Source organism: Megalobrama amblycephala, linkage group LG10 (assembly GCF_018812025.1).
Source record: "Megalobrama amblycephala isolate DHTTF-2021 linkage group LG10, ASM1881202v1, whole genome shotgun sequence".
In the NCBI taxonomy this organism is placed as follows: Eukaryota; Metazoa; Chordata; class Actinopteri; order Cypriniformes; family Xenocyprididae; genus Megalobrama; species Megalobrama amblycephala.
Window position 1 is genome coordinate 29,368,262 of NC_063053.1, and position 14,181 is coordinate 29,382,442.

Sequence of the window (14,181 nt, forward strand, 5' to 3'; positions counted from 1 at the left end):
TTGAAAGCCGATCAACTGTCATGCTACTGAAAAATGTAGGCAAGCTAGTAGTGTTGTTAGCTGTTGCTAGCTACTTCCCAACACAAAAGGGACTTCACGAGTGAGAGGTATTATTCAGGGCAGAGATAATGAAGTTTGCTGGTCGCAGTCAGGGACAAATGGAACATTGTGTCAATGGCAAATCCCCCTTCCTTCTTTTCCATCTCATAAGCTTTAGTAATTCTCAGGCTGGAGCGATAGATTTTCTTACTGTACCAACCTAGCCTGTGCAAAGTTATAATCCAATTCTTTAATTCATGTCATGTAAAAAAACATCTAAACTGGATAAGACCTGACAAGTCACAAGACAGGTGACTAACCTGTAGCTGTTTCTTGCTGGGTTCGTGCTCCAGTACAGAGAGGAGAGAGATGGCAGATTCCAGCCATTCTCTGACTCCCTCCAGCTGCTCCTGCACTCGTCCCCTTTCCTCCACCTCTGTTCTTACTGCCCTCTGACCCTGAGTGCTCCGCTCCTTCAGACTGCAGAATACAGTCAAAACATGTTAAACTCTCAGTCCAAGTCCATACTGCAAAAATGGATGCTATAAATGCAGATAAATGTCCCAGAATCCATACACTGGTATGTTCTTGTTCAGCGAAAAATTCATGAGTAAACTTAAAATAAAAATATTTAGCTGAGACTGTGTGGTTTAATGTTCAGAAGTATGCATGTGCTTGCTGGGCCTCTCTGTGATGGGATGTTGGCATCCAATGTTGACCCACTTTAGTCTGTAAGCCCACTGATTTGGAATTAACGCATGAACCACTGGGACATGGAGTCCATAGTTGGAAATATTAGGCAAAAGTCATTAATGTTTTGAGAAAACGATAATTAAAATATCTTAGAATATGATTAAAGGTCCCGTTTTTCGTGGTTTTTTGAAGCTTTGATTGTGTTTATAGTGTGCAATATAACATGTGTTCATGTTTCGCGTGTAAAAAACCACAGTATTTTTCACATAATTTACTTATCTGTATACCGCTGTTTCCACTGTCATAAAAACGGGCTGATGACTTCCTTGTTCTATGAAGTCCCTCCTTCAGAAATACGTAACGAGTTCTGATTGTGCCAGCGGTTCCTGTGTTGTGATTCGACAGCAGTTTAGCGAACCTTGCCCGGAAAGGTCACGCCTCTTACCATAACGTGGAGATGCACGCGCTCAGTGTTATTGTAAACATGTCTTTAATTTTACCCTATCAATTTGAGCCGGAATCAGACCCGGTGATTGGACCACGTTATGAAAATAACAGCGTTTCGACGACATGGCGACAAACACACTCTACAAACGCAACTCTTGTGTATTCCTGTGGGCGGAGGTTAGTCAAAAAACTGTTTTAGTGACGTCATTAAAGAAGGAAGTAGAGGGATGTAGTCCAAACCGGCCGTTCGATGTAGGCGACTTCTGTTAAATAAAATATCTCGCTTGGCATTGAACTTTGAGCTTTAAAATTTTACAGATTTTATTTATACTCTAACAACAACATTACACACTAACTAAAGTTTGAAACATGGGATCACGAAGAACGGGACCTTTAAAGAAAAGAAAACTGAAAACCCCCCACCAATTAGTAATAGGCTAAGTAGATTTCTGACCTATGGTAACGCTCCTGCAGGGCTTGAAGCTTTTGGCACAGCTCGATGGGCGGGGCCTGTTCCAGGTGGGGGGGAACACCAAGCAACCTCGCAACTCTTAATTCCAACGCAGAGAGAGCTCTGTGTTCGCAGTCCAGTCTGTCCTGGTACTGGGAACAGAATAGCAGCAGTTCCTGCAGCTCGTCACCAGTCAGATTCTTTCTGCTGCTGTCTGGAAGTTCCGCATCCATCTGCTCCAACACACTGGCTGCCTGCTCCACCTGCAGAATGACAGCAAAGGAAAACAAGCTTCTTGTCTTCAAGTCTTATTGTTATTTCACATGCATGTTGATATACAGAAGGTAAAATACTTACACTCCTTGTGACACTGCTCCACTCTGCTTCCATTTGTTCTGAGCGTGTCTGCAGATCATTGGCACAGCGCTGCAATCTTGCCACCTGCACCCAGACGTCATTCACTGCATCCTCCCTGTTGGCTCTGCATCCATACAATAAACACCACTCCCTCAGATTCTCCAGTTTTCCAAGAAGCATGGCAATCTCTTCCACCAGAGCCTAAAAAAATAAGGAATAGATTTGAATATACTGGCCAAACAGCCAAACCATATGTATCTCATTGCATTAGTTGGCAAAACAGATAAATGATACAGATCTTTTGGCTACATGGGGAGCTAAAGCTAACAAATGCTAGTTGTTCTACAGAAAAGGGTTTTATTTGCCTTTACCTTGAGTTTCAGTTGCTGGTCTTTGCAGTCTTTGTGTGAGGTAATTTTTTTGGAAGCACATTGTGATAGCAATGTTTCCGAGTCTCTCACTTGCTGGCAAAGCTCCTCATAGCATTTACGTGAATGTTTCTGGCACTCAACACACCTTGTTATGGACAAGAAATTGGTTACTTTCCACATTTTGAAATTTAGAAATTGATGACAGGATATATTATGATGATAAGATTTGATAAGCATAGTGAGCATACTGTATATAAAATAAATGCTAATTATCTAATTAGATAAATTATCTCACAAATTTATTAGTGATTATGGTCATGAACTGTGAGGAAAAACTGTGTTCTTATACAGTATGAACGAGGTGTCATACTAAGTACCTCTTCAGAGATTCTAGTTGTATTTGGGCCTGGGCCTTGAGGGTCGATAGCCTGACCAGGAGCCCTCCAAGAACCTCTATGTGTAGAAATTCAGTTTGCTGTGGATTGAAGCAGGGATGCTGTGGGGTTTGAGTTTGGAGCTGTGAAATATGTGACTGGAATTCTGTGTCTAGTGTCAATAAAGTCTGCTGAGTGTCTTTGAGTCTTTCTGAGCAGCTTCTAGCAGAGCACATTGAGGGTAGAAGGACCAATGCAGCTCTTTGCAGGAACCAAATGGTATTGTTCACTGCCTTGGTGTAGTTCCTCAACAGTTCTTTGGCTTTAGTTAAACTCATCTGAAAAGAGAGCAGAAATCTTCCTTGAAGTCTATATGCTTAAATGTATATTTTCAATAAAGATTCTGTGTATGTTTCTAAACATTTATGTTTATACCAATTATATCGCAAAGAAATAGGTCCATGAAATTGTGAAGATGAAACACATCATAAACTCACCATTTGTTGGTCACACCTTTCCAAAACCATATCCTTCAAGCAAGTAAGCTGTTTGGAGTCCTGTGGAGGTTGAGCCCCAATCTTTTTTTCAAGAAACGCAAGCACTCGCATTCTAGATTCTACAGTCTTTCTGAGCACAAGGTACTTTCTTAGTTGCTTTTCAATGACTGCTTCTTTTGGTTCAATATTACAAGACTTTTCTAGCTCCTCATTGGTGTCTTTGAGGAACTGCTTAAGTACTCTCTTTTCTGATGGGTAGTGAATATGTTTCAGCAGATCCCATTCCAGTATCTGAAGATTATTGTTCACTGTCAATTCTGAGGTGTTGAGACTCTCCAAAATTTGACTGAGTCTTGTTTGTTCAGCACAGATCTGAGATGGATAAAGATCTGCTATGATTTCCTGGAGTTCAACTCTTGTTTCCTCACACAAGAGTTTTATTAAAGGGATTTGGATCAGTATGTTTTGACAGGCTTGTAGCGTTCCTCTTTGTTGATGCTCTCATCTTTGGTCCTTGGAATCTGTGCCTCCATTTCTTCCTTTAGTTTTTCAATGCTCTGACTGAGGCTCAAGTACCTTTCATGAGCTTGTGCTTTGAGATCCAAATCGATCATTTTGTGGTGCAGTTCAGTGATAACACATAATAGCTCTCTTCTCTTGTCCTCTGCACAGGGACTGACTTGTTCAACCTGAGATTTGCGCTCCACAATCATCTGTTTAAAGGGTTCGATAACAGAGAGGGTATCCTTGGTAATTGGAAACCTGTGTCTTTTTAAATCAACTAACATTTGTCTCAGGCTGTTCTCAAGAGATGATACCTTCCTCTGAGAGGATTCTTGGCTCTGTATGACATCCATAACTTTCTGGCAACATGCCTTCTCATAGACAACAATACCTTTTATGTCCTCTTGAAGGTTGGTGAGTTTCCCATTGAGCTGAGTACTCTCTGAGACACTTAGCTCTGATGCAATGTCTCTGCTTTTCATCAGAAGGGCTTCCGTGACAGCGGACTGCTTTTCTGCCTCTCCAAGAGTGTCCTGTATCTGCCTCAACCTGCGATCCAGGTCTGCCGGACTCAAACTTTGATAATCCTCTCTCCTCAAAGCTTCTCTCTGGAGATGTCCAACCACCCAGGAATCAACATCTGCTATCTGCTCTGACATCTTCTCTCGGGTTTGAAGCCCTGACTCCATCTCGTGAACTGCCTTGGCCAGTTTTCCTGCCGTTGATTTGGACAAATCCTCTAGGGCCTTCAAGGATGAAGTCACCATTGAAACATCAGCTTCATCTAGGTCATGAATCAGCTCATTGACTTCCTCAACCAAAGACTTCAACTGGCTTTGCTTGGAGCTCATCTCTGACTGCAATTTCTTTAAATCTTTAATCTGTCGATGGACCTCTTCTGGAAGCAGAGACACCTTTTTCTGTCGTCCTTTGATATCAAATTCTGTCTGCTTGGCCCAAGCTAGAGCATCTGTCATTACTTTTACAATTTTACTTAAAGTTGGGTTGCTGCTGCTGGGGGTTGCAGCTGCTAACTGTTCGCCCATTTGATCCAGCTGATCTTTGATACACTGAAGGTCCTGCTCTATGCTGGATGTCTCTGCCTTGAATTGGAATTCTTGTGCAAGTGCCTCAGATGTCTGCTGAAGGTAGAGGTACTGCTGATGGGTGGAAGTGAGATCAGCATTTATATTCATAAATTCTTGAGCTCTCTTGCCATCCCATGAAACTGGTGAGGATTTCGATGCATCCAAGGTTTTCTGAATGTTCTCGAGATGGTCTTTTAAGGCTCCAACCTCTTGAAGAAGGCTGCCACTTTCTTTAGCATAAGCATTAACCATGTAAAGAGCAATCTCTGCATCATTCTCCAGGGCCCTCCACTGGCTTTGCAAGTTGTTTTGCTGTATTTCCACTGCTTGTCTCTCAGGGAGACTGAGGTGGGGGGACAGTTTTGCACAAGTTTGAATTAGCTCACCGAGAGCTGTCCTTTCCTGCTCCATGTTTCTCAAGAAAGAGCGCAGCCTCTCCTCCTCAGCAAAACTGCTCACAGCTGGAGATCTAGAGATATACAAGACACATTTATGTTTCCTTCCTAATAACCATAGATTTAATACAGCAATAGCTCAGTTTCCAGTGTGATAATTACAGAAAACAACTTGCTTAATAGTAAATACTCACATTCTTAGCGCCTCACGCTCAGTTTTGAGTCTCTCCAGAGTAGCTTTGACTTTCTGGGTCTGATTGTTAAAATCTGTAACCATCTGTAGTTGTACTTCCTTGGAGTGAACAGAGCTTGCTGCATCCCACAAAACTGCACTCCATTGGGCGCTTAGCTGTTGCATGCCCTCATGAACTGTGCCATTAGTGAGAGTGCCAATGTCTCCATTAGCCTGGTCTTGCCTAGACATCATAGATACCTGTCTCTGGGCACACCTTCTACATTCCTAAAATAATATAACAATACAGTAGAAAATACTAAATTAGCTCACCTACAGCAACACTGCATTTACATTTTAAATAGGCAATATGCTACAGAAAAATCGGGGTTAACACACCTCAGCCTCCTCTAGTTGTTTGGCCATGTCTGCAGTGTTCAGAGCAGCTGGGCAAGTTCGAAGGTCCAGTAAATGGAACACTAGTCTTTTTAACTGAGCTTCAAGATCAGTGCTGGATGTGTCAAGAAGTTTCTCTGTACTTTCATGTGGTACACCCTAAAAAAATAATAAAAGCTTTCTGAAAAGACAGCTGACACAATGCACATTTATTCATGTTTGTTTATGTTATGTTTATGTATTGACACTGTTTAAATTGATTAATTTAAACATTACCTCCATGAGTACACTTTTTGGTCTTTTTTCAGTCATATTTTTGATCTCCATGAAATATCCTTCATTGTGGGTCCCTTTGGTTCTTCCTCTTCCTCTTCTAGACTCTCAGAGATTTCAGTGGTGGGACCAACTTGTGGAGAAACATCCACATCTTGATTCTGTGGCTGCAAAACATTAAAAATTAACAGAGTAAACTAATTGTTGTACTGAAGACTAGCAACTACAATACATTACCTTACTTACATAGGATAAATGATTGTAGACACAACTGAGTAATTAGAACAGTAAATGAAGTAAATTCAAGCAATTAAACTCAACCATGTTTAAAAAAAACAAACAAAAAAAACAACCCCCCCCCCAACAAAATCAAACTCAAAAGCCATTCCAAACATACTCAGTGCCATAAGGAACTGAAAGAAAATCGTTTATGCCTTCTCTATAAGCATGACAATATTAAAAGAATGCAATCTTTATTCACTGATAGAAGGCAGTGGTAACTCTGTGCATGGTGCAAAATGTGATGGATTGTCTCTGTGGTAAGGCAGGTGAATCCACAACAACATATGAAGACACAAAAAGGAGCCAATTCAGGAGCCACAGGTGTTAATGGAAACTTTGTTAGAAGATTGTTTTTTCCATCAGAGTTAAAATCTAATGTGTTAGCTGTGCTTGGTAATGGAGACACTTGTATTACTGCAAAGTGGATCAATTTCACACTGCAAACCAAATAATGAAATTGCTTAACACCACTTTATTTTGGCCCTAAAAGCACACATCCTCAGTTGAAGAACTCCATCAGAGTCCATCATGCAGATGCCACACCATCATGCAGGTTTGTTCCTTTGGTAGAATCATGCATTTTAAAGTTACCTGAATGTCAGTGATGCTCTCTGTTTGACTGACTACACTTATGGTTTCTGGGACCAAGATATCAGAGTCCTGCCCCTCCTCTTGCTGCTCACGACCAATCAATGGCTTTGTGTCACACACCTCTTTATCTTCCTGTTTAGTTATTGGTTCAACATCAGCTTCCACTTCCAGTTTTGCACAAACCTTTTCATTCCCTGAACTTTCTTTGTGGCTGGTTGTTGGAGTTGGTATCACCTGTGGCTCTTCCGGCATTAATGGAATGCTGTCAACTTCTATTTGATCTTTCTTTCGCCTGCTTGGTGGAGTTGGTAGGACAGGAGTGGTGGAAACTATCTCAGTCTCTGCTTGGCTGTCTTTTCGCCTCAGAGGTGGAGTTGGTTTAATTATGCTCATCTCTTCTTTCAATTTAAAAGAACCTGCCTCTATCTCTTTTTCGACCTTACTATCTTTCCTTCTTGTTGGTGGTGTAAGTTTTGCCATTGTCACATCACTTTCTACTCTACTAATTTTGCGTCTGACAGGTGGAGTTGGTTTAACAGTGGGCTCTTTGCTGTCTTTATGTTCACTGGTTTGTCCATCATCACTTTTTCCTAATTCAGCACTGTAAAATAATGTTTCACTCTCTGGTTTATCCTTACATCTTCTTAATGGTGGAGTGGGTTGAGTCTCCAGATCCACTGATAATCTTTGACCTTCTCCTTTCTCTTTACGTCGTCTTGCTGGTGGTGTTGGTTGAGTCTCCAAATGAAGGGACAGTCTTTGATCTTCTTCCTCTTTGCGTCGTCTTGCTGGTGGTGTTGGTTGAGTCTCCAAATGAAGGGACAGTCTTTGATCTTCTTCCTCTTTGCGTCGTCTTGCTGGTGGTGTGGGTTGGGTCTCCAGATCAAGTGACAATCCTTTATCTTCCTTCTCTTTACGTCGTCTTGCTGGTGGTGTGGGTTGGGTCTCCAGATCAAGCGATAATCTTCTATCTTCCTTCTCTTTACGTCGTCTTGCTGGTGGTGTGGGTTGGGACTCAAAATCAAGTGAAAACCTCTCACTTTCCATTCTCTCTTTACGTCTTCTGCTTGGTGGAGTGGGAAGTACTTCTCCCTCTATCTGTGATTCAAGGTTTGAAGATAAATTGTCACCTTTATGTCGTCTGGTGGGAGGTGTTGGTGTGACATCCATCATATCAAACTTGACCTCAGTTTCACCCTCATTCCGTTTTCTGACTGGTGGTGTTGGTTTAGGCTCAAATTCTATGGATTGTGCTTCATCAACAGAGGTGACCTTCTTTGTCACTTCCTCCTCAGTTATATGCATGGTGTCCCCACCGTCAAGTTTCTTCTCTGCTGTTGTTGACACTTTTACCTTGTTTGATTGGACATAAGTTTCACTCTCATTTTTTCGCCTGACTGGTGGCGTCGGTTTAGGTTCTGTTTCTAGGGATTGTACTTTATCATCTGTTGGAGCCATCTGTATCTCTTCTTCCACAATGACATCAATGGCCTCTACACCTTCAGGTTTCTCCTCTGATGTTGTTAAGATATTCACCTTGTTTGATTGGATATCAATCTTCTTCTCATTTCTTCGCCTGACTGGAGGTGTTGGTTTAGGTTCGGCTTCTATAGAATGTGCTTTTTTACCTGTCTTATTTGTCTCTTCTTTATTAATGATATGCATGGCATCTCCACCTTGAGTTTTCTCCTCTGGTGAGACATCCACCTTTTTTGACTGGACCTCAGTTTCCTGGTCATTCTGCTGCTTGATTGAAGGTGTCAGTTTAGGTTCAGCTTCTATTGATTGTGCTTTATCACTTGATGAGGTCGTCTTTGCCTCTTCTTCTGCAATGACTTCCATGGTCTCTTCACCTTCACTTTTCTCCATTTGTGTTGAGATATTTACCTTGTTTGACTGGATATTTCTTCCCCTGACTGGTGGCATCAGTTTAGGTTCAGACTCCATGAATTGTGGTTTATCACCTGATGGGATCTTGTTTGTCTCTTCTTCTACAATGACATCTGCAGCCTCTCCAACTTCAGGTTTCTCCTCTGATGTCATTGAGACATTCATTCTTTCGGATTGTACCTCAGTGTCCCAGTCATTCCGTTGCTTGATTGGAGGTGTCAGATTAGGTTCGATTTCTGTGGATCGTGCTTCACCACCTGATGGGGTCTTTGTCTCTTCTCTCAAAATGACGTCCATGGCCTCTTCCCCTTCAGGTTTCTCCTCTAGTGTTGAGACATTCATCTTGTCTGTTTGGATTGGAGGTGTAGGATCAACTTCTATGAATTGTGCTTTATCACCTGACAAGGTCTTCTTTGTCTCTTCTTCTACAATGACATCCATGACTTCTCCAACCTGCCTTGGTGGTAGTTTTTGGTTTACTTCAACCGGTTCAGATTGCTCTGATGCGTCCAATGGTCTGTTTGTGTTGGCTAGAACCTCCGTTTCTGTTTCAGCAGATTTTGCCTCATCTTCTGTCTCCATTCTTTCTGATGCTGAACATTCTGATCCCTGAATCTGTGTCTCAGTAGGTTCCCTTAAAGGAGTAGCTTCATGAGCATGACGTCTCTGCATCTCCTCCCCCTCAGGGAAGTCTAGAATAATATATCGCCGTTGGATTTCACGAGGGCCATTATTTGTAGTCCAGTTGCCCTCTCTGTCAGCAATTGCAGAATTTGGTCCATTGTTCCAAGAAAGTGTTCCAATACTTCTTGAAGCAGCATCTCCACTACCTTGTGTTCCAGCAAGTGGAGCTGCGGTTGTTTGCACTTGTCTGTTAGTGTCTATATCGGTTAGCTGTTCTGGTTCTATTGCTGAACTAATTTCTGATACACTCACCATACCTGCCTCATTGAGAAAAGACTGAATACCGATTGCTTCTTTTGCTATGTCAGAAATTTCAGCTTCTGGAGAGGCCAAAGTTCCATCATCTTGTTTTTCCATTGTTTGACACAATGTCTTCTCATTTGCAATAGCACTAGGAGAGGCTGTCCTCACTGTACTGTCTGTGTCTGCACTCTCTATGTGCACAGTATCCACATCTAAAATGAGTGCAGCAACCCTTTTTGTTTGTGCTTCACCTTCTTTACCAGGTTCCTCTTGAAAATGTGGAATATATGAGCCCTCTTCCTCTTTATCTGATTCTGCAGTCATTGCTTCAGTGTTCACACTCTCCACTCTATCTGCAAAAGAGCTCACAACCTCAACAGACAACTGGCTTTCTTGTCCTTTTGTGCTCAGACTTGGAATTCCAAAGTACTGAGAGTCTGTGTCTTGCACTGTAGTTTCCAAGCTGTGGAGAGCTGCAGATGAGAAAGTGGACTTCTTTTCATCTGAATTCTCATCATTATCAGTCTTTGTTTCAAAAGCAACAGAAATTAAATTCATATTTTCAGCTTCATTTTCAGCAGCTCCATGAATGCTTGTAGGAACAGCAGAATCATATACTCTTATGCCTGGTTCAGGTATAATCTCCGTGGTTAAATGTACAGTTGTTTTGATATCAGCCTTGTCAGTTTCTAATATTGGTGGTGATTTTCCTGCAGCATGAACCTCTGTTTCTGTTGTAGTTTCTAAAATTACAGATAGAGGTATCTTGCTTTCAGGCATTTCAGATGGCTGCACCTTAGCCTGTTCACTGTTATCGATCATTTCGCAGCTCTCAATGATGAAGGATGAGATAGAAACAATTTCAGACGAGGAAGTGGACTTCTTGTCCTCTGCAATTACATCATTATCAGCCTTTGTTTCCAAAGCAACAGGAATTAAATTCTCATTTTCAGCTTCTTTTGTTCCATGGCTGCTTGTAGGAACAGCAGAATCATATACTCTTATTTCTGGTTCAGGTAACATCTCTGTGATTAACGGTACAGTTGTTTTGACATCAGCCTGTTCAGTGTCAGTTTCTAATACTGGTGGTGATTTTCTTACAGAATGAACTTCTGTTTTTGTTGTAGTTTCTGAAATTACACATAGAGGTATCTTGCTTTCAGGGATTTCAGATGGCTGTACCTTAGCCTGTTCACTGTTATCCATCATTTTGCAGCTCTCAGAGATAAAGGATGAGGTAGAAACAAATTCTAACTGCTCAGACTCCTTCGTCGATGGTGTCACAGCGGAAACCTACAGATGGTATTTATCTTACATTATTGCTGCACGTAGTCTGTTAGTGTGGCTGGATACAACAAAAGGCTAGAAATATGTTTTCATGTTTTTGAATGTGAAAATTGTACCTGTGAGTCTAACTGAATGCTTTGAGCCTCTAGTGAAAACCTCTGAGCTTCCTGCTTCACCTTCTCTTCAAGATTCTAAAACAGAAACTCATGTGTTTAAACCACATTTCATTTAAAACACCATCCTATAGAATTGAGTCATACTTACCTTAAGATCCTGTTTTAGGTCATTAATGTGAGTGTCTGCCTCATTTAGAGTTTTCAGTCCGTCTCTTTCAAGTTTGCCAGCCAAATCAGGGCCTAAACAGTCCCTCAGCAGTTCTTTATGGGACAGCGCCACCTGCAGGCTTATGCGCAGTTTCGCACCTTCCTCAATTGCAGCCTAAAGAGTAAAAATGTTTTATGTTTATACTGTAACAGCAACCTTACTTGTTCAAATGGACCAGTATACTGCAGATGCCGTGTTTTGCTGTGTACTCACATACTGTATGCAAATTAAGACACAAACACACCTGCATGGATGAGGCTGAGCTGCAGGGAGGATTTGCATGTGTCATCTGGTTCCATGACTGTATGTTTTGTAAGGCCTGTCTCACACACTGCACAGTGCTGTCTGCACAGTCATTCTGCCTTTCCGACAGTTTCGATCGCAGACTGACAAAAAAATGATGATTCTCCAAAATGCACTTCCAATAAATAAATATTATATTGTAATATAATACAACATTATACTATAATGGTACGATAAACATGCTATATTAAATAAATTCATATTTAAATACATTATTTTTTAGACATTTCTGTTTTAAAAAGCTTGATAATTGACAGGCATGTTTGTATGTACCTGCAATATTGTTGTGTAACTGTGTCCACTACGGAAATGACATCACTAGGAGGTTCCTCATCAGGCGGGACCATTCGGAGGGCCTGACCAAGATCACAGACTTTGCCCTCTAAAGCATCAAGGTCTCTCTCACATGTCTATGAGAAAATAATTTACAAGGAAAATAGTAATGTTAGGATTCACTGACTTTTCTTTTAAGTTTTAGAACAAACCAACTGAACACAGAATAATTAGCATACTCCCATAATACCTTGAAGCTATGCCAGTTCTCCTGAAGCTGGCTGATATTCTGGCTACCCACTAGAAATCCTAAAGTGTGGTCCTGAGTACGGAGCTCAACCAGGAGGCTCTCTGCCTGCTCCCTCAGAATCTGTGCCCTTCCAGCAAGCCTGAGGTCAATATCACTCAATCTGGCCTCACACACAGCTAACCGTTCCCTCATCTCCTTTTCCGAGGACACGCAGAGGTCATGAAGATGGCTGACCTCTAAGGTCAGTGTATCACAACCTCCTGGAGTGCAAAGGTGCATCAGAGAATCTTTAACTGCATCCAGTTCTTTCATTTCTCTCTTCTCCCTGTCTACGGTCTGAAGAAGTGCCTAGAAAGGTTAACAAGCTTACAGTATTACAATAAAATATTTATGATTTTATTAATTAACATACAGTATTTGATGAAAAAGGGAAAAATATTAGAGCTGTCAAATGATTAAAAAATTTTAATCCAGTTGATTACAAGGAAATACATGCTTGAATTGCTCATGGTAAGAAAATTCCTTATTCAAAGGGGTCAGGAAACTTATTTAATTTCTTTTATTTGGTAACACTTTACTTGAAGGGGTGTGCATAAGACTGACATGACACCTTCATAATCATGACATGACACGTGTCATGAATATGAAGGAGGTTTTATGAATGTTTATGACAACTGTCATTAAGTGTCATTCGCTCAATTATGTTATTTTTAATGCAAAGATGACATTGTTTGAGATGTCTGAGTTATGACAACTTGACATAAACCAATACATCATAACCTGTCAGTGTCTTTGTCATGACAACTTGACATCATTTAGCTTTATGGGTTAACATTACATTAAACTGTCATGTGCTTGATTTTGACATTGGCTGTCATGAGTCCATTATAATAGTGTCATGAATATGTATCTTGAGCTGAAGTACAGTGGTACAAATTGAACTTGTCATTAAAATGTCATTAAGTGACAATACTCTGACAAATAATTTTATAACAGCGTCACGACTATTTTTCATTTCATGTTTTTTTTGTTTTTGTTTTTTTTTTTAAGTTTCCACCAACAGAAGGTCAGATAATAGACAATTTCAAATTTCTTAAAAAAGATGACACTGTTATAAAATAATGGTAACACTTTATTTTAGGGTCTTTTAACTAGTTGCTTATTACTATTAGCATTCATATGGCTAAAATATTGGCTATTCATTAGTACTTATTAGTACTTATGCCTTATTCTGCATGACCTTATTCTACATTCTTAATCCTACCCAATACCTAAACCTAACAATTAACTATAATAACCAGTAAATTAAGAGTTTATTGAGGGAAAAGTCATAGTTAATCGTTTATAAATGTGTTCCCTATACTGAAATGTTACCAAAATAATGTAATGTAATGTTAACCCATAAAGCTAAGTAGTTTTTTAAGTTTGATAATTAATCTGCTATGTCATGTTTATGACAGGTTATGATGTTTTGCTAATGTCAAGTTGTCATGACAAAGACACTGACAGGTTATGATGTATTGGTTTATGTCAAGTTGTCATAACTCAGACATCTCAAACAATGTCATCTTTGCATTAAAAATGACGTAATTGAGCGAATGACACTTAATGACAGTTGTCATAAACATTCATAAAACCTCCTTCATATTCATGACACATGTCATGTCAAGATTATGAAGGTGTCATGTCAGTCTTATGCACACCCCTTCAAGTAAAGTGTTACCTTTTATTTTTTTTTAAACATTTAAGTTAAAATTAAACAAATGCATTAAACTGACAGTCCTAATAAATACATATAATAACAAGGAATTCAATCAGACCTTAAGAGTGTTAATAGAGCCTTGTAACTCATGCCGGTCAGTGGGCAGGGCACCGAAACTTTTGACCTGCTCTCTCAGCCAATCCTGAGCTACGGTGTGCTGCTCAACTAGCTGAGCACAAACTCGCTCTCTCCGGATTTCCTCTTCAAGATTTACACAAAACTCCTATACAAGCAC

At 40.4% G+C, this 14,181-nt stretch overlaps 1 protein-coding gene across 1 annotated transcript in view; it reads right to left on the bottom strand.

Annotated features, from left to right (window-relative positions):
* The window catches only part of syne2b (spectrin repeat containing, nuclear envelope 2b), a 123,570-nt gene that overhangs the window by 74,519 nt on the left and 34,870 nt on the right, over positions 1-14,181 (bottom strand). Inside the window, 18 exon segments of the mRNA XM_048205700.1 lie at positions 360-519; positions 1,634-1,893; positions 1,988-2,188; positions 2,359-2,503; positions 2,736-3,070; positions 3,230-3,705; positions 3,708-5,290; positions 5,411-5,676; positions 5,788-5,943; positions 6,061-6,116; positions 6,119-6,224; positions 6,931-11,040; positions 11,151-11,225; positions 11,299-11,472; positions 11,603-11,744; positions 11,935-12,071; positions 12,185-12,532; positions 14,005-14,169. Coding sequence (XP_048061657.1) covers positions 360-519; positions 1,634-1,893; positions 1,988-2,188; positions 2,359-2,503; positions 2,736-3,070; positions 3,230-3,705; positions 3,708-5,290; positions 5,411-5,676; positions 5,788-5,943; positions 6,061-6,116; positions 6,119-6,224; positions 6,931-11,040; positions 11,151-11,225; positions 11,299-11,472; positions 11,603-11,744; positions 11,935-12,071; positions 12,185-12,532; positions 14,005-14,169 — 8,895 coding nt within the window.